The sequence below is a fragment of the Cyprinus carpio genome, chromosome A9 (assembly GCF_018340385.1).
Source record: "Cyprinus carpio isolate SPL01 chromosome A9, ASM1834038v1, whole genome shotgun sequence".
Taxonomy (NCBI): domain Eukaryota; kingdom Metazoa; phylum Chordata; class Actinopteri; order Cypriniformes; family Cyprinidae; genus Cyprinus; species Cyprinus carpio.
Window position 1 is genome coordinate 3,730,084 of NC_056580.1, and position 19,033 is coordinate 3,749,116.

Here is a 19,033-nt window from a genome sequence, read left to right on the forward strand (position 1 = left end):
GTCATGTAATGCAATCTTTTGTGAAAAATAAGTTTGCTTAATTGCATTGAAAGTGCACTAGCTGTGTTTATTAAATCTTAAAAAATATATATTTTCAAAAACTGTACATGCAGATTATATTTATTAAATAAAGTGTACTTGAAGAGTTCACCTTCATGACTAAGTATTTTAACACACTTAAGTACCATTTTAAAAAGTGCACTTTGTAACGATGTCAAATTAAAAGTTTTACTTTAAAGTAACTTTTAAATCATTGTTTTAATAATCTTACATTACAGAAGTACACTTGTGTTCACTAACACTACTTCATTACAATTTTAGTTTTTCAATAATACGTTTAAAGTTAATATATTTTAGCAACATCATTATTACAAGTGTGTAATAACTAATATATTGAAATACATGACATGCAAGCTTGAATAGAAATGGCATTTAAGGTTATTTTAGATACTATACATGTTTGTCAGTACACAATAAATACTTAAACATTTTGGGATTTTGAAGAATTCACAGCGCAGAGGAGGCAATGGGATGGTGACCCCACATCATTTCACAAATGCAGTCCAATTGCACTTGCACACACCTGTGTAGATGGTAACCATAGGGAACATACCATACCAAACATTACCACAGGGAGCGGTACAGTAGATCACTTTTGTTTTCATGGTGAAAACAGGTTCACACAGACACACTTTTGTCTGGTGAGAATAATCTTGTTATCAAGTCAATAAAAAAGCACCTCATTGATCAACGAGAGACAGCACCTCAGTTTACATAAGCACCAGCAGACATTAATCTCCAGACTTCCGCATACTGCAGGCCTGTGAGTGTGTGTGTGGGACCTGAGAAACGCATATGAGACTGAAAAAAAGGTTTGACATGCAGGTATATATTTCTCTCCACCAAAACGTTGTTTGAGAACATCCTGTTGTCCTACATTTTAGAGTTAAAGCAGTACTTATTGAGTGCTTACATAAACATCTTTATATCATAATATGCTCCAAATGTGTCTGTATTTCCAAATATGGCAAATGGAACATCAACCCGCACAGCAATACAGCTCACAGCTGTCAGCGTGATCCACTGTTTGCTGTTTCTGAATACTGGAAAGCAGGGCTTTTTATTAAAGGCTGTAAAGAGCAATAAGGGTTTATCTAAATCTGCTGAAATGGGGGATATAAGTAACTCATCGCTTCTTGAACACAAGAGAGAGAAGGAGGAAATGTTTAATCATTAATTAATAGTTGCTTAAGCTCTCATCATATAAGTTATTATTGCATTGAACAGCACCTGGTGTGAACAAGAAGTGTTTTTTAAAGAAACTCAGCACATCCTGTAGCCCAGGACATGAGTCAAAATCAAAGAAAACCAGGACAAAAACCTCATGTTGTCATTTACTGTATCTACTGATATTCAGACTAAAAGCACAATTGTGAATGTGATTACTTTTATATAACAGCTTGATAAAAATAAGTCCATATTGAGTACCTTAGAAACAATATCACCTGTGACGTTATCAGTTTTTTCAAAGGCAAAAGAGAATCAACCACACAACACTGTTTTAGCATTTTATTCTTGAATAAACTGATTTTGAACAACCTGGTTGAGTGAACGATTCAATGATTCACTCACAATGACTGATGCACTACTGATGTGAACATCCCTCCCATGAAAGCACATGATATCAGTGTGACTGTAACGAACACAGACAAGCAGAGTGATACAAACACTGAACAGTCCCAGCATTGTTGGACTGTTTATCAGCACACCTGTAATGCAGTTAATCGGCCAATTAAAAATATGGACTTTCTGGAACTAACTGTTTTTTAATACATGTATCATTTGGTAGTCACCAGGCACAACCTCACACCTCATGTTGTCCTATATCCATATGTAGTGTTCATTTAGTGGCAGGTTTACTAAACAGGGTAAATTAGCATGAGAGCACAATCCTAAAAAAGTGCCAATGGAAGAAGAAAGTTCTGCTGATGATCTACTGAAAATGTGAAAATTAAGAAACACAGATCATTTTCATAATGACCAATCTACCAAGAGTAACGTAAATTAGCATTGGGTCACAAACCACCAGAGCTGATGATAATCAGGTGTGGGTAATGTATAACAAAATGGGTTAAAGATACACTCTAAAAATGCTGGGTTGTTTCAAGCCAACTCTGGGTCAAATATGGACATACCCAACTTTTGGGTTAAAATTGTAATGTAAAAATTTAACTCAACGGTTGGGTGACCCAGCATTTTTTAGAGTGTATAGTTCACCCAAAAATGAAAATTACCCCACGATTTACTCACCCTCAAGCCATCCTAGGTGTATATGACTTTCTTCTTTCAGATGAATACAACCAAAAATGTCCTGGCTCCTCCAAGCTTTATAATGGCAGTGAATGGGGGTCGAGATTTTGAAGCAAAATAAAGTGCATTCATCCATCATAAACACAGGTGGGATTAATAAAGGCCTTCTGAAGCGAAGCGATGTGTTTGTGTAAGAAAAATATACGTATTTTAAACTTCATAAACCATAATCTCTAGCTTCCGCTAACTGTTGTACACGCGTCCGACATCATCCGCTGGGACGCCATTCTCTCATGAATGCACTTATGACAGTTAACGGAAGCCAGATATTACAGTTTATTGTTTTAAATAGGGATATTCTTTCTTACACAAACGCATCACTTCAGTTCAGAAGGCCTTTATTAAACCCCTGGAGCCGTGTGGAGCACTTTTTATGATGGATGAATGCACTTTATTTTGCTTTACAATCTCAACACCCATTCACTGCCATTATAAAGATAATCATACTCTGATTGTATTTGTCTGAAAGAAGAAAGTCATATACACCTGGAATGGCTTGAGATTGAGTAAATCATGGGGTAATTTTCATTGTTGGGTGAACTATATATATAAAGTTTTTTTGTGTGTGTGTGTGTGTGTGAGTGTGTGTGTGTGTTAAATAATGGCAAAAATACCAGTAAAGCAAACTACCGCAAACCTTAGTAAACCACCTTGCATGATTTATTTAAATATACTCCTCCCATGAATTTTGTGTCTGAAAGGGAGACTCAAATGCATATGGACTAGGGTCAGCTGCAAAAATAACTGTTCACACCTTTTTAACATCTTTAGTAAATCCTCACATTAGTATTTTAAAATCAAAAGAGGGTTTGTGCTGGCGAAAGCTATTAGTAAATCTGGAACTTAGACTTAAGACAGGGCTGTTTGAGATTTTTAAGTAGTGCTTACTATCGTAGGTATTATTGTTTGTTTTTAATGGCTAGTTCACCCAAATATGAAAATTCAGTTCCAAACCCATTTATGGAACACAAAAGAAGAAACTTTGAAAAATGCGTCTGTGTTTTTATCCATGCTATAAAAGTGAGTGGGGTCAGGGTTGCCAGGTCTGCAAGACAAAACCAGCCCAACTGCTAAATAAAACTAGCCAAATCATGGGTTTTCCAGCTTTCCCCTTCGTCAGTGTCATTGGCAGTGGCTGTATTTCATAACCTCCTCCACTGAAGTAGCATTCGCTTTATCCTGCAGACTAAAAAATAGCTCTCGGCAACAGTAAAACGGCTCAATTCGGTGGGAAAACCACAGACTTGGCAACAATAGGCACAAAGTATGGGATTAATATCCTGCCATGGTACACAAAAAATCCCAGAATTCCATTTATGGATGTGTGTCCCTTGCAACCACCTAGAAACACTACACAACAGCCCAATGACAAAGTGGGAAAAATTCATAAGAACACCTTAGCAACCACCAACACATCCTAAATAGTAATGTGTGATAACGCCTTAGTTTTTGGAGGGAAGAAAATTATAAAATCCAGCTATTAATTAACTATTATACAATCACTCATGAGAAAGTGCCTTACATTGTTTTATGTGATGTATCGAAGGTTCACAGTGAGCCCCACATTTCACAGTCATATTTCTCTGTGCGCAATAATTGAGTGCAGCAGAAGGTTTATGAGTAAAATCAGAGAGACCCAATCATCCGAGGGCAGTAACAGTCAGGGTAGATGTGTGGAGGAGATGTTAGCGGAGTGTCTGGATCAGCAGTCGCTCGTGGGCTGACCGGACGCGTTGCGCGCACATTCGTGTTCTGAATGTTTCACTGCGCGCGAGCGTCAAGGAATGCGCGAGAGGAGATGAAACTTTCCCTCGGAGCGACACGAGATTTTTCCATCACGAGACCGAGATCATTGGCTTGTTATCCAGTTCTGCTGCCAGAAGTTTTGTAAATGAAGATATCTGCCGTTTTACACCTGGTTGCTCTCGCGGCTTTTCTTCACGCCTCTTCTCACGTGAGTTTAGAGCAGAATGTTCAATTTGTTATACAGGCGACGTACTGCAGAAACTGTTTTATATGATGCAAAGGTTATTTTCAATGTTCATTGATATAGTTAACACAGAGGGGCATGTTGTCACGTAGAGGGGAAGTTGTACCTAATTTGTTTTATTGATGCACGAAAGAACAAAATACTAATATAAATATCAAACATCTCTGGCAAAGAGATATTTGTTAAGAAATGGTTGTCAATTAAAACAAAACGTGAGACAACACTTTACGCAATATTCAATTAAAATCTTATTAAAATCGTCAGGTTTAAAATTAAATCTACCTCCATTATATAAAATGTATGCTAGTGTTATTTTACTGACTATTGCTATTACAAAAATATGGTCAAAAATATGATAAACTTTTTCTAGGTGTTTTTGTTATCAGTATAAAAAACATGAGAATATATACCACAGGCAATAATTATTTTTTTTTTATGTTTTTGATAGAAGAGTCTTCTGCTTAAGGCTGCATTCATTTTATTAAAAAGTAGAGTAAAAACTGTTTTGAAGTCTTACCTGTTTACCAGGGCATTTATTTGATCCAAACACAGTAAAAGCAGTAATTATTGTGAAAGATTATTATAATCATTACAATGTTTTCTATTTGCATATATTTAAAAATGTAATTTATTTCTGTGATGCGAAGCTGGATTTTCAGCATCATTACTCTTCAATCTTCAGTGTCACATGATCCTTTTAGAAATATTACTGTTTTTGACTGTGTTTTTTTGATCAAATAAATGCAGCCTTTGGTGAACATAAGAGACTTATTTGATTTTTTTAAAAATCGTATTATTATCCCAAAGGTTTGCCCGGTATGTGAATATATGTCATAACTTCATTCGAAGCCTTGTTTTCTGCTCGCTGTACAGATTTATGTTTGATACCAATATTAACATATGTGCATGTGCTTTTGCATGTGAAGGTGTGTGCCATTCCTCTCCAGATGTGATCTAGACGTCATGCTACTCAGAGAGGAGGAAAACTGCTACAACATCATCTATCAAGAGAACCTGACAGAGACCGGGTCCACACACACAGGCGAGCCATTACAGTCACTTTCTCTCTCATACACACCCCCACACACCTAATGAGACGATTGAGTATCATATAGAGGGCAGCTATTTTTGATATGCCTAGAGTGTTTTCTACAACCCTCCTTCATACACATCAAGACACCTAATGCCCTTTTATACTTGTCGTTTTGGTGTGGACATACAAATGATAAGTGTTTTTTGTGTGTTCCTACGAGGTGTAATGCGATATCAGGAGGGAAGTTTAGAGAATGGCCTCCATAATCCATATTACATAAATCAAACCCTCTTATCAGAATTATAGATATATAACGCCCTCCAGCACAGTGAGTACACACACACTTGCTGGTCTCACGCTGGCACAACTATTGCCCCACTCAAGATACAATGTAAAGTGTGAGCGCAGGTCTGGTTGTTTTTGGATGAGAGGGGTCTATGTGTGTTTCAAGTGACAGTCCATAAACTCTAAGGCCCTGTTTTCACATACATGTGCTTTGGAACGACAGAGCGACCAGATTCAGTGACATTTGGTGATTTACAGTGGCATGAACAATAGCGAACATTGATGTAATGTGGCATGTCCAGCAACATGTCAAAGTTGAGAAAAATTTATCTTTATGCAAATAAGCAGCAAACGCTGTAGAGACATCTGCCAGTGGATGAGTATTTTTGTAGTTAAACACAGAAGTTCAACATCACCGCTGGTTCCCTTGACAAAACCACACAGGTTTTTTTTTTATTGCATTCTTGTGGAAAATAAGCTCAGTGATGAGCAATACAATTTATGAAATTTTGAAGCCTAAATACAAATGACAATCTTCACAGATTTACACAACTTTCATGAATTTTGAAGCCTAAATACAATTACCAGAAGTAAAAAGCTACACATAGGCTATAAATGAACTACACCACAGCATTTTTTACATGATGATGTTAATGTGTCCCTGACAACCTCTGTAATGCCATTTAGACACTTGTTAGAGACCTCCTTTTGTTCAAAACAAAAAAATTACAAGGGGTATTACTTTATGGCGTAGATTAAGATGTGTGAAAATATCTTGAGTTTGTGTAAACACAGACCTTTTCAGGCATGTTTAACAAAATCCCATTTCAAAAAAAGTGCTAAAATTTTTAACTTGTTTCCATGTCCAGGTTAATTATAGCATTATCCTCATTAAACCCTCAAACTCCCAGTTGATTAACGCAAAACCTTGCTTACTCCAAGTGGTTATCTAAATCGGTTCCAAAGATGCCGTCTGGAGGTAGTTCAGTTCGACCCAGGAGTTTGAAACTCAGGACCTGTCCCAGTAACCCACACGTGTGGCCATAGAGTGCCACCAAAATCATGAGAATTCAAAGGAAAACTTTCTAGTGTACACAAAATTAATTTGTCTTACATATAATTTGGTACCTCAATGTAAATTGTTATTGGTGTAGAACATGAGTGTATTTGTTGAAATTGTTTTGCAGCTACTTTTATAACACAATTAGAAGCACCACAATCACTAAAATTGTGTCATCTGTGTTTAATAGGGACGACTGAACATACATTTTAGAGAGGTTTTTTTTTTAAGTGCACAAAGTACTGAAAATCAAAATGTGTAAGTAAAGCCCAGTAAAACTTGCATTCTTACAACACTCATGTTGTAAGTGTGTCCCATCAGGTAATCAAAAGATCACATGTGTGGTCTACTAATTGACGACATGAACACTTTGGGCCAAATACAGGAATACATGTCATGTAGGTAGATAAGTGGTTGAGTGCAGATGATCACATGTGTAGGAACTGGGACAGGCCTAAATTCTCACAGAGAACTCAAATCCAAGTGTCTGCATGGAAACAGTCAGAGCCTAAGAGAGGAAATGGCCACATCTTCTTTCTTCTTCTTTTTGTATAATTGCAGTTTGCATGGTACTAGTGAATAGTCGCCACCTATACTGAGCAGAGTTGGTGGTGACATTCAGAGAATAAAGTTGCTTAAGATATTTACATATGCACAGCAGTTACGTCAGTTTATGAAACCGAAAGAATGAGGTTATATGCTTACGTAACTTACCCGTGAACTTAACTTTCACCATAACCTGCTTTGTGGAATACCCTTCATCAGTAGGAAAGAAACCACTCTCAAACCCCTGACAATAAAAACTGTCTGTGTGAACAGGCCTTAAGGTTTCTCACTCTGTAAGCAGAAATCCTTTCTCAAAATATTGTCTGTTCTTTACATGCACAGGAAACAGTCAATACACGCCTGTCAACACAAGCACAGCAGCAGTCACAATAACAGTACACACACTGTACAGATGTCTTTTTGGTCCTCACAACCTCTCCTCTCCATATTTCCCCTGGAGAAACAGAGAAACATTTACAACCTCCATGCAACTTTTCCTGCCATTCATCAGACTGAGAGAGATCAGAGAGAGAACAGCAAAAGAAGGGCAAAGAGAAAGACTGGCCCTTCATCAGAGTGTAGACCGAGAGCGAGGAGATAGAGAGAGAGGAGAGAGAGAACAAAAAACAGTGTCAAGGTAGACAGAAAAGATGGCAGTTTGTTTTATAAACATTAAATATTAATAATATACTATAGTATATCTATATATCTCATATTGATATATATATAGATATACTATATATATAGTGGTTGATATATATATAATATAGATATAGATTATATTTCAGTTGCTATTTGCCAAGGCTAAAATACCTTATTCGTATCAGTTGTACTTTAGTTTGGCAAGATACTAAAAACATCTACTGATCTACTCAATAAAATGTAAAAAAAAAACATTAGACAATAGATAAAACAAAATAATAAATGACCATGACAACACAATCAAAAAAATAATTATATACCAATGACAACCAACAATATACACAAAAAAAAAAAAAAAAAACCTAAACTTTAAATGATATCTTTCAAAATATAAATGGATACACTACACTGCATTCCAAATATTAATATCAAGTGACATATCAATAGGATATTTTGGTACAAAAAAGAGTCCTGATTTACTTGTTTGTTGTTTGTTGTTTTACAGCTTTTTAGATAATGGTATCAATCCGTAGACAGGTTTGATCAATAGTTCAGAGATTCAGGTCTTCTTAGGGTAAATGGAAATCCATTACTTAAAGAGGTTGTTCCACATTATTAAGCAGTTCACAGCTCTCATGAAATTATGGTGAGGAAGAAGATCTTTCTGAAGATGAAAGCTAGTAATGAAACCACATATGCAATGTCTGTTGCAAAAGGCATCAAAACAAACAATATTTCAAAAAACGCAAGGGCTAATAGAAATTATTGAAACCTGCAAAAGATTTGTGAGGGACTTAGAGCACAGAAGATCTGGTCCAGATTAGATATTTATTAAGCAAAGTTTCCTGTCAAACAAATGAACTGTATTGTAATGCCAAGCACCTGGTAAAAACAACCCCACTGCTGAGCAGCAGACCAGGTGTTCTGACGCTAACCGGAGTCACTCAAGATCCTCTCCTGCAGACTGACAGTTGTGTGTAAAGCTGTGTTTTCAGTCACTGCTAAACCAAACCTCACACACAAGAGGAAACATGGTGCACAGTGGCTGAAGAGAGGAAGTAAGAAGCGCATCAGCCCGCCTGCATGCAGCCGCTCCCGCCCTTTGAAGAGCCCCGGCCCGAGAGGAAGAAGCCAGAAGCCTCCCCCGTGCGGCTAGTGTGTGGAATAAAAGAGCAAAATTTCCTAGCGTACATTGTTTCAAATGTCACGTCGTGAGTGGGCAGAAGTGCGTAGTGAGTGCGTTGTCTGTCTGGTGTAGGCGGCCGTCGTCAAAGAGCTGGCACGCTTCACTGAGATTATTAATGTGTTTCTCAAACCATCAGAGTGAGCGATCAGAGTCCATCGCCTCTTCGTCCGCTCGTGCATCACCTTCCTAAATGAGCGCAGCCCACACTCTGGTATTTCCTCCTCATACTACAGTGAGACTCGGAGACAGATAGTGGTGAGTTGCGGTAGCTGAGCAACACGGGTTGTGCTGTTAATCTCTCCCCCACCACTGTGATCTGCCGGTGTGTTTTACCATGTAAGAGCTCACACCCCTCATTACTCGAGTGGCTCAATCCTTCTACGCGATTGATTCTTTATTGCTGACGCTTTAAGTTTTTGTGGTGCACCGCTGTGGCTGTGCGCTCGCTAAGACAGGCTGACTTTCAAAGCACAAGCATGAGTCTGTCCCTGGCTCCGCTGCATCGTCGATCACTTTCTAATAATAGGCGACCCCGCCCTCCATTTCCTCTCCCCGCACATTTCACATGCTTCACAGATCTCCATGCATCTCTTTGATCTGCTATGTGTGGTTTTACACGTAAGATCTGTGCCCCTCATTCTGATTCGAGCGGTTCGATCGTTTACCAATGTGACAACATCATGATGTTTGGGATTGTCAGCTTTTGGAATTAAGGGATGTCTCAATATAGGAATTTGAATAATTCTGTTGCATTCTGTTCAAAGAATTCTGAAGGTTTGTTTTGTATTTAGAAAACAAAACCCCAAAATAAGTAGAACTCTATCTCAAATGTAAAGTAACTTTTTGACATTTATTTTGGTGCAAGGAGGTCAGTTCTCCAACACGTGTTCACAAGGTTCACTAGCAGCTTTACACATAACATTAAAGGACCCCAAAATGAATAACTCTCTTCAGTTATTTCCACCCTCATGTCGTTCCAAACCCGGAATGACTATCTTGCTCTCCACTCACACTGAAGACCAGAAAAAGAAGATAGTTGAAGGAATGCTAACACTGTGTTTTTTTTTTTTTGTTTTCTTTTACCAAAAAACAGTGACTTGGCCCCAAGGACTTACCGTTATTATGGACAAAAAAAATTAAATGAAAAAATAAAACACACAAAAGAAAGAAAGAAAGTTTTGAAAACGACATGAGGGTGAGTAAATCTGATGACAGAATTGTCCATTTTAGTTAAATTATCCCCAATCTATAAACCGCTTCTACATATCAACAAAGTGTTGCAATATTTTATTCCTCACTTTGTCATGTTAATGACAATACTTTTTTGAAAAATAAGTTTTGCTTAATTGCACGTGAAAGTGGGCACTAACTGTGTTTATTAAATCTTAAAAAAACGTATATATTTTCAAAAACTGTACATGCAGATCATATATTTATTTAAATAAAGTGTACTTGAAGAGTTCACCTTCATGACCTAAAGCGGTATTTTAAACACTAAGTACCATTTTTAAAACGTGCACTTTGTAACCGATGTCAAATATTAAAAGTTGTACCTTGTAAAGAAAGTAACCTTTTAAAAAATCAATTGTTTTAAAGAATCTTATACATTACAGAAGAAAAACTTGTGTTCACTAAACACTTACTTCATTACACTGTTAGGTTTTCAATAACTAACTGTTAAAGTTAATCTATATTTTAAGCAAACATCATTATTACAGTGTGTAATAACTAATATATTGAAAGTACATGACATGCACAGCGTGAATAGAAATGGCATTTAAGGTTATTTTAGATACTATTATATGTTTGTCAGTACACAATAAATACGTAAACATTTTGGGATTTTGAGAATTCACAGGGCAGAGGAGGCAATGGGATGGTGACCGATCCGGTATTTATCATGCGTTAGGTCCCACGCCGTCACAAAGCAGACAGCCAATGGCACTTGCATATTCACACCTATGTAGATGGGTAACCTCAGGAACCATGACCATGTACCAATTGACAGCGTACCAACAGGGCGCGGATACAGGATAGATCACTTTTGTTTTCACTGGGTGAAAATACAGGTTCACACAGAACATTCACTTTTGTCTGTGAGAATAATCTTGTTTAGTTCAAGTCAATTAAAAAAGTTGCACTTAGCTCATGTTTTATCAACGAGAGACAGAGACCTCCGTTTACATAAGCACCAGCAGACATTAATACTCCAGACTTAACTCACATACAGCTGCAGGACTGTGAGACTGTGTGGGTGGGCCTGAAGACGATAACGCAATATGAGACTGAAAAAAAAGGTTTGACATGCAGGTATATATTTCTCTCCACCAAAAACGTTGTTTGAGAACATCCTGTTGTCCTACATTTTGAGTTTTAAAGCAGACTTATTGAGTGCTTTACATAAACATCTTTATCATAATAATATGCTCCAAATGTGTCTGTATGTCCAAATATGGCAAAATGGAACATCAACCGGCACAGCAATACAAGCTCACAGCTGTTCAGCGGTGATCCACTGTTTGCTGTTTCTGAATACTGGAAAGCAGGGCTTTTTATTAAAGGCTGTAAAGAGCAAGAGGACGTTTATCTAAATCTGCTTAAATGGGGTGATATAAGTAACCTCATCGCCTTCTTGAACACACGAGAGAATGAAGGAGAAAATGTTAATCATAATTAATAGTTGCTTAAGCTCTCACCATAGTAGTTATTATTAAGCATCGAACAGCACTTGGTGTGGACAACAAAGTTGTTTTTTAAAGAAAACCCGGACAAAAAACCTCATGTTGTAATTTTACTGTATACTACTGATGATTCAGACCAAAAAGCACAATTGTGCATGTGATTACTTTTATATAACAGCTTGATAAAATAAGTCCATATTGAGTACCTTAGGAAACAAATATCACCTATGGACGTGATCAGTTTTTTTCAAAGGCAAAGAGAACTCACACACACAACACTGTTTTAGCATTGTATTCTTGAATGAACCTGATTTTGAACAACCTGGTTGAGTGAACGATTCATTGATTGTTCACTCACAATGACTGATGCCCCCGACTACCTGATGATGAAAATCCCTCCCATGAAAGACATAGATATCATGTGTGACTGTAGACGAACACAGACACAAGGCAGAGTGATACAAAAACATCTGAACAGTCCCAGCATTGTTCGGACTGTTCTATCAGCAACACCTTGTAATGCAGTTACATCGGCCATTAAAAAATATGGGACTTGCTGGAACTAACTGTTTTTTAATACATGACCATATTTGGTATTCACCCGCACACAACCTCACACCTCATGTTGTCCGTATATCCATATTTAGTGTTCATTAGTGCCAGGTTACTAAACATCTGGTAAATTAGCATGAGAGCATCAATCCTAAAAAAGTGCCAATGGAAGTAGAAAGTTTCTGCTGATGATCTACTGAAAGTGTGAAAATTAAGTGAACACAGATAATTTTCATTTAAATGACCCAATCTACCCCAAACAGAGTAACGTAAATTAGGCATTGGGTCCACAACCACCAGAGGCTGATGAGTGATCAGGTGTGGGTAATGTTATAACCAAATGGGTTAAAGATACACTCTAAAATGAGGGTTGTTTCAAGCCAACTCTGGGTCAAATATGGACATACCCAACTTTTGGGTTTAAAATGGTAATGTAAAAATTTAACTCAAACGGTTGGGTGACCCGCATTTTTTTAGAGTGCTATAGTTCACCCAAAAAATGAAAATTACCCCACGATTTTACTCACCCCTAAACCATCCTAGGTGTATATGACTTTCTTCTTTCAGATGATACAAATCAAAGTTAATTATTAAAAATGTCCTGGCTCCATCCAAGCTTTATAATGGCAGTGATGGGGGTCGAGATTTTGAAGCAAAATAAAGTGCATCATCCATCATAAACCACAGGTGGGATTCAATAAAGGCCTTCTGAAGCGAAGCGATGTGTTTGTGTAAAGAAAATGATATACGTATATTTAAACTTTATTAAAACCGTAATCTCTAGCTTCCACTACTGTTGTACACGCATCCGACATCATCCACGTGGGACGCCATTCTCTCATGAATGCACTTATGACAGTTAACCGGAAGCCAGATATTACAGTTTATTGTTTTAAATAGGGTGATATTCTTTCTTACACAAAACGCATCACTTCAGTTCAGAATGGCCTTTATAAACCCTGGGCCATGTGGAGCACTTTTTAGGATGGATGAATGCATTTTTATTTTGCTTTACAATCTCTGTCCAACACCCATCACTGCCATTATAAAGATAATCATACTCTGATTGTAATTGTCTGAAAGAAGAAAGTCATATACACCTGGTATGGCTTGAGATTGAGTTAAATCATGGGGTAATTTTCATTGTGGGGTGAACTATATATATAAAGTTTTTTTGTGTGTGTGTGTGTGTGTGAGTGTGTGTGTGTGTTAAATAATGGCAAAAATACCAGTAAAGCAAACTACCGCAAAACCTTAGTAAACCACCTTGCATGATTTATTTAACTATACTCCTCCCATGAATTTTGTGTCTGAAAGGGAGACTCAAATGCATATGGGACTAGTGTCAGCTGCAAAAATAACTGTTCACACCTTTTTAACATCTTTAGTAAATCCTCACATTAGTATTTTAAAATCAAAAGAGGGTTTGTGCTGGCGAAAGCTATTAGTAAATCTGGAACTTAGACTTAAGACAGGGCTGTTTGAGATTTTTTTTAAGTAGTGCTGTACTATCGTAGGTATTATTGTTTGTTTTTAATGGCTAGTTCACCCAAATATGAAAATTCAGTTCCAAACCCATTTATGGAACACAAAAGAAGGAAACTTTGAAAAATGCGATCTGTGTTTTTATCCATGCTATAAAGGTGAGTGGGGTGCAGGGTTGCCAGGTCTGCAAGCAAACCCAGCCCAACTGCTAAATAAAACTAGCCAAATCATGGGTTTTCCAGCTTTCCCCTTCGTCAGTGGTCATTGGCAGGGCTGTATTTCACAGTAAAACGGCTCAATTCGGTGGGAAAACCACAGACTTGGCAACAATAGGCACAAAGTATGGGATTAATATCCTGCCATGATTCAAAACTGAAAATAAAGTTCTGAAACACTAAAAAAAATAGGTACACAAAAAATCCCAGAATTCCATTTATGGATGTGTCCTTGCAACCACCTAGAAACACTACAACAGCCAATGACAAAGTGGGAAAATTCATAAGAACACCTTAGCAACCACCAACAACATCCTAAATAGTAATGTGTGATAACGCCTTAGTTGTGGAGGGAAGAAAATTATAAAATCCAGCTATTAATTACTATTATACAATCACTCATGAGAAAGTGCCTTACATTGTTTTATGTGTATCGAAGGTTCACAGTGAGCCCACATTTCACAGTCATATTTTCTCTGTGCGCAATAATTGAGTGCAGCAGAAGGTTATGAGTAAATCAGAGAGACCCAATCATCCGAGGGCAGTAACAGTCAGGTAGATGTGTGGAGGAGATGTTAGCGGAGTGTCTGGATCAGCAGTCGCTCGTGGGCTGACCGGACGCGTTGCGCGCACATTCGTGTTCTGAATGTTCACTGCTCGCGAGCGTCAAGGAATGCGCGAGAGGAGATGAAACTTTCCCTCGGAGCGACACGAGATTTTTCCATCACGAGACCGAGATCATTGGCTTGTTATCCAGTTCTGCTGCCAGAAGTTTTGTAAATGAAGATATCTGCCGTTTTTACACCTGGTTGCTCTCGCGGCTTTTCTTCACGCCTCTTCTCACGTGAGTTTAGAGCAGAATGTTCAATTTGTTATACAGGCGACGTACTGCAGAAACTGTTTTATATGATGCAAAGGTTATTTAATGTTCATTGATATAGTTAACACAGAGGGGCATGTTGTCACGTAGAGGGGAAGTTGTAATCTGTTTATTGATGCACGAAAGAACAAAATACTAATATAAATATCAAACATCTCTGGCAAAGAGATATTTGTTAAGAAATGGTTGTCAATTAAAACAAAACGTGACAACACTTTACGCAATATTCAATTAAAATCTTATTAAATTCGTCAGGTTTAAAATTAAAATCTACCTCCATTATATAAATGTATGCTAGTGTGATTTTACTGACTATTGCTATTACAAAAATATGGTCAAAATATGAAAAACTTTTTCTAGGTGTTTTTGTTATCAGTATAAAAATCATGAGAATATATACCACAGGCTATAATATATATATTATTTTATTGCATTATACTTTATATATACACTACTGGTCAAAAGTTTGAAATAATAAAGAATTTTTAAAATGTTTTTGGAAGTCTTACCTGTTAACCGAGGCATTAATTTGATCAAACATGTAAAACCAGTAATATTGCGAATGATTATTATAATTATTACAATGTTTTCTATTTGAATATATTTAACAATGTAATTTATTTCTGTGATGCGAAGCTGGATTTTCAGCATCATTACTCTTCAATCTTCAGTGTCACATGATCCTTTTAGAAATATTACTGTTTTTACTGTGTTTTTGATCAAATAAATGCAGCCTTGGTGAACATAAGAGACTTATTTGATTTTTTTTAAAAATCGTATTTATCCCAAATGTTTGCCCGGTAGTGAATATATGTCATAACTTCATTCGAAGCCTTGTTTTCTGAGTTGTTTGTCTGCTCGCTGTACAGATTTATGTTTGATACCAATATTAACATATGTGCATGTGCTTTTGCATGTGAAGTGTGTGCCATTCCTCCAGAATGTGATCTAGACTTCATGCTACTCAGAGAGGAGGAAAACTGCTACAACATCATCTATCAAGAGAACCTGACAGAGACCGGGTCCACACACACAGGCGAGCCATTACAGTCACTTTCTCTCTCATACACACACACCTAATGAGACGATTGAGTTCATATAGAGGGCAGCTATTTTTGATATGCCTAGAGTGTTTTCTACAAGCCTCCTTCATACACATCAAGACACCTAATGCCCTTTTATACTTGTCGTTTATGTGGACATACAAAATGATAAGTGTTTTTGTGTGTTCCTAAGAGGTGTAATGCGATATCAGGAGGGAAGTTTAGAGAATGGCCTCCATAATCCATATTCCATAAATCACACCCTTATCAGATTATAGATATATAACGCCCTCCAGCACAGTGAGTACACACACACTTGCTGGTCTAACGCTGGCACAACTATTGCCCACTCAGGATACAATGTAATGTGAGTGCAGGTCTGTTGTTTTTGGATGAGAGGGTCTATGTGTGTTCAAGTGACAGTCTCATAAACTCTAATGCCTTGTTTACACATACAGTGCTTTGGAACGACAGAGCGACCAGATTCAGTGACATTTGGTGATTTACAGTGGCATGAACAATAGCGAACATTGATGTAATGTGGGCATGTCCAGCAACATGTCAAAGTTGAGAAAAATTTATCTTTATGCAAATAAGCAGCAACGCTGTAGAGCTCTGCAGTGATGACGTATTTTTGTAGTTAAACACAGAAGTTCACATCACCCTGGTTCCCTTGACAAAACCACACAGGTTTTTTTTATTGCATTCTTGTGGAAAATAAGCTCAGTGAGCAATACAATTTATGATTCTTGCACTTTTTGTTCAGCATGATAATCTTCACAAATGAACACAACTTTAATGAATTTTGAAGCCTAAATACAATCGCCAGAAGTAAAAAGCTACACATAGGCTATAAATGAACTACACCACAGAATTTTTACATGATGATGTTTAATGTCCCTGACAACCTCTGTAATGCCATTTAGACACTTGTTATAGACCTCCTTTTTCAAAACAAAAAATCACAAGGGGGTATTACTTTATGGCGTAGATTAAGATGTGAAAATATCTTGAGCTTGTGTTAAACACAGACCTTTTTCAGGCATTTAAACAAAATCCCATTAAAAAAAGTGCTAAAATTTTTAACTTGTTTCCATGTCCAGGTTAATTATCATTTATCATCATATAAACCCTCAAACTCTCAGTTGATTAACGCAAACCTTGCTTACTCGTGGTTATCTATCGGTTCCAAAGATGCCTTCTGGAGGTAGTTCAGTCGACCCAGAGTTTGAAACTCAGGACCTGTCCCAGTACCCACACGTGTGGCCATAGAGTGCCACAAATCATGAGAATTCAAAGGAAACTTTCTAGTGTACAACAAATTAATTTGTCTTACAAATAATTTGGTACCTCAATGTAAATTGTTATTGGTGTAGACATGAGTGTATTTTGGAAATTGTTTGCAGCTACTTTTATAACACAATTAGAAGCACCACAATCACTAAATTGTGTCATCTGTTTAATAGGGACTACTGAACAGACATTTAGAAGGTTTTTTTTTTTTTAAGTGCAAAGTATTGAAAATCAAAATGTGTAAGTAAAGCCCAGTAAAACTTGCATTTTTACAACTTCTTGTTGTAAGTGTGTCCCATCAGGTAATCAAAAGATCACATGTGTGGTCTTAATTGACGACATGAACACTTTGGCCAAATACAGGAAACATGTCATGTAGGTAGATAAGTGTTTGAGTGCAATGATCACATGTGTAGGAACTGGGACAGGCCTAATTCTCAACAGAGAACTCAATCCAAGTGTCTGCATGGAAACAGTCAGAAGCGAAGAAATGGCCATCTTCTTTCTTCTTCTTTTGTGTAATTGCAGTTTGCATTCTTAGTGAATATCGCCACCTACTGAGCAGTTGTGGTTACATTCAGAGAATAAGTTGCTTAAGATATTTACATATGCAAGCAGTTATGTCAGTTTATGAAACCGAAAGATGAGGTTATATGCTTACTTACCCGTGAACTTAACTTTCACATAACCTGCTTTGTGGAATACCCTTCATCAGTAGGAAGAACCACTCTCAAACCCCTGACAATAAAACTGTCTGTGTGAACAGGCCTTAAGGTTTCTCACTCTGTAAGCAGAAATCCTTTCTCAAAATATTGTCTGTTCTTTACATGCACAGGAAACAGTCAATACAGGCCTGTCAACACAAGCACATCACAATAACAGTACAACACTGTACAGATGTCTTTTGGTCCTCACAACCTCTCCTCTCCATATTTCCCTGGAGAAACAGAGAAACATTTACAACTCCATGCAACTTTTCCTGCCATTCATCAGACTGAGAGAGAGAGAGAGACAGCAAAAGGGGCAAAGAGAAAGACTGTGCCATTCATCAGAGTGAGACAGAGAGAGAGAGAGAGAGAGAGAGAGAGAACAAAAAACAAGTTCAAGGTAGAACATAAAAGATTGCATTTGTTTAAAAACATTATATATATATATATATATATATATATATACTATACATATATATATATATATATATATTAATGTATATATATATAGATATAGATATAGATATATATTTCAGTTGGTTGCCAAGGCAACATTTCTAGTTTTTATTTAGTTGAAGTACTAAAATCTAAACTGAAACTAAAATAAAATTTAAATAAAAAAACCAATAGACAAACAAAAAAACACAAAAAAAAAAAAAAACAAAAAACTAAAAAAAATAATAATACCAAACAAAAAAAACAAAAAAAAAAAAAAAAAAAAAAACCTAAAATTAAATATCTTCCAAATTATTATGCAAGTGACATATCAATAGGATTTTGGTACAATAAAGAGTCAGATTTTTGTTTGTGTTGTTTTTTACATCTTTTTAGATAACTGTCAAACAAATGAACTGTATTGTAATGTGGTATCAATCTCAGACAGGTTTGATCAATAGTTTAATAGTTCAGGTCTTCTTAGGTAAATGGAAATCCTACTTAAAGAGGTTGTTCCCAATTATTAAGCAAGTCACAGCTCTCATGAAATTATGGTGAGGAAGAAAGATCTTTCTGAAGATGAAAAGTATGAAACAATTGCAATGTCTTGCAAAAGGCATCAAAACAAAC

The 19,033-nt window shown here is 36.8% G+C and overlaps 1 protein-coding gene across 4 annotated transcripts in view; it reads left to right on the forward strand.

Moving 5' to 3' along the window:
- The first annotated feature begins 4,136 nt into the window (after positions 1-4,136).
- The window catches only part of LOC109109061 (secretin receptor-like), a 30,519-nt gene continuing 15,622 nt past the window's right edge, over positions 4,137-19,033 (forward strand). For 3 of the 4 annotated variants that reach the window (XR_006160741.1, XM_042763219.1, XM_042763220.1), the window contains exons 1-2: positions 4,137-4,324; positions 15,847-15,961. Coding sequence is in view for 3 of the 4 variants with exons in the window: in XM_042763219.1 (XP_042619153.1) it covers positions 4,262-4,324; positions 15,847-15,961 (178 nt within the window). In the remaining variant the exon portion in view is untranslated. Of the gene's footprint in view, positions 4,325-14,554; positions 14,890-15,846; positions 15,962-19,033 lie in introns of those variants that run through there. The other variant, XM_042763221.1, reaches the window with a different exon arrangement.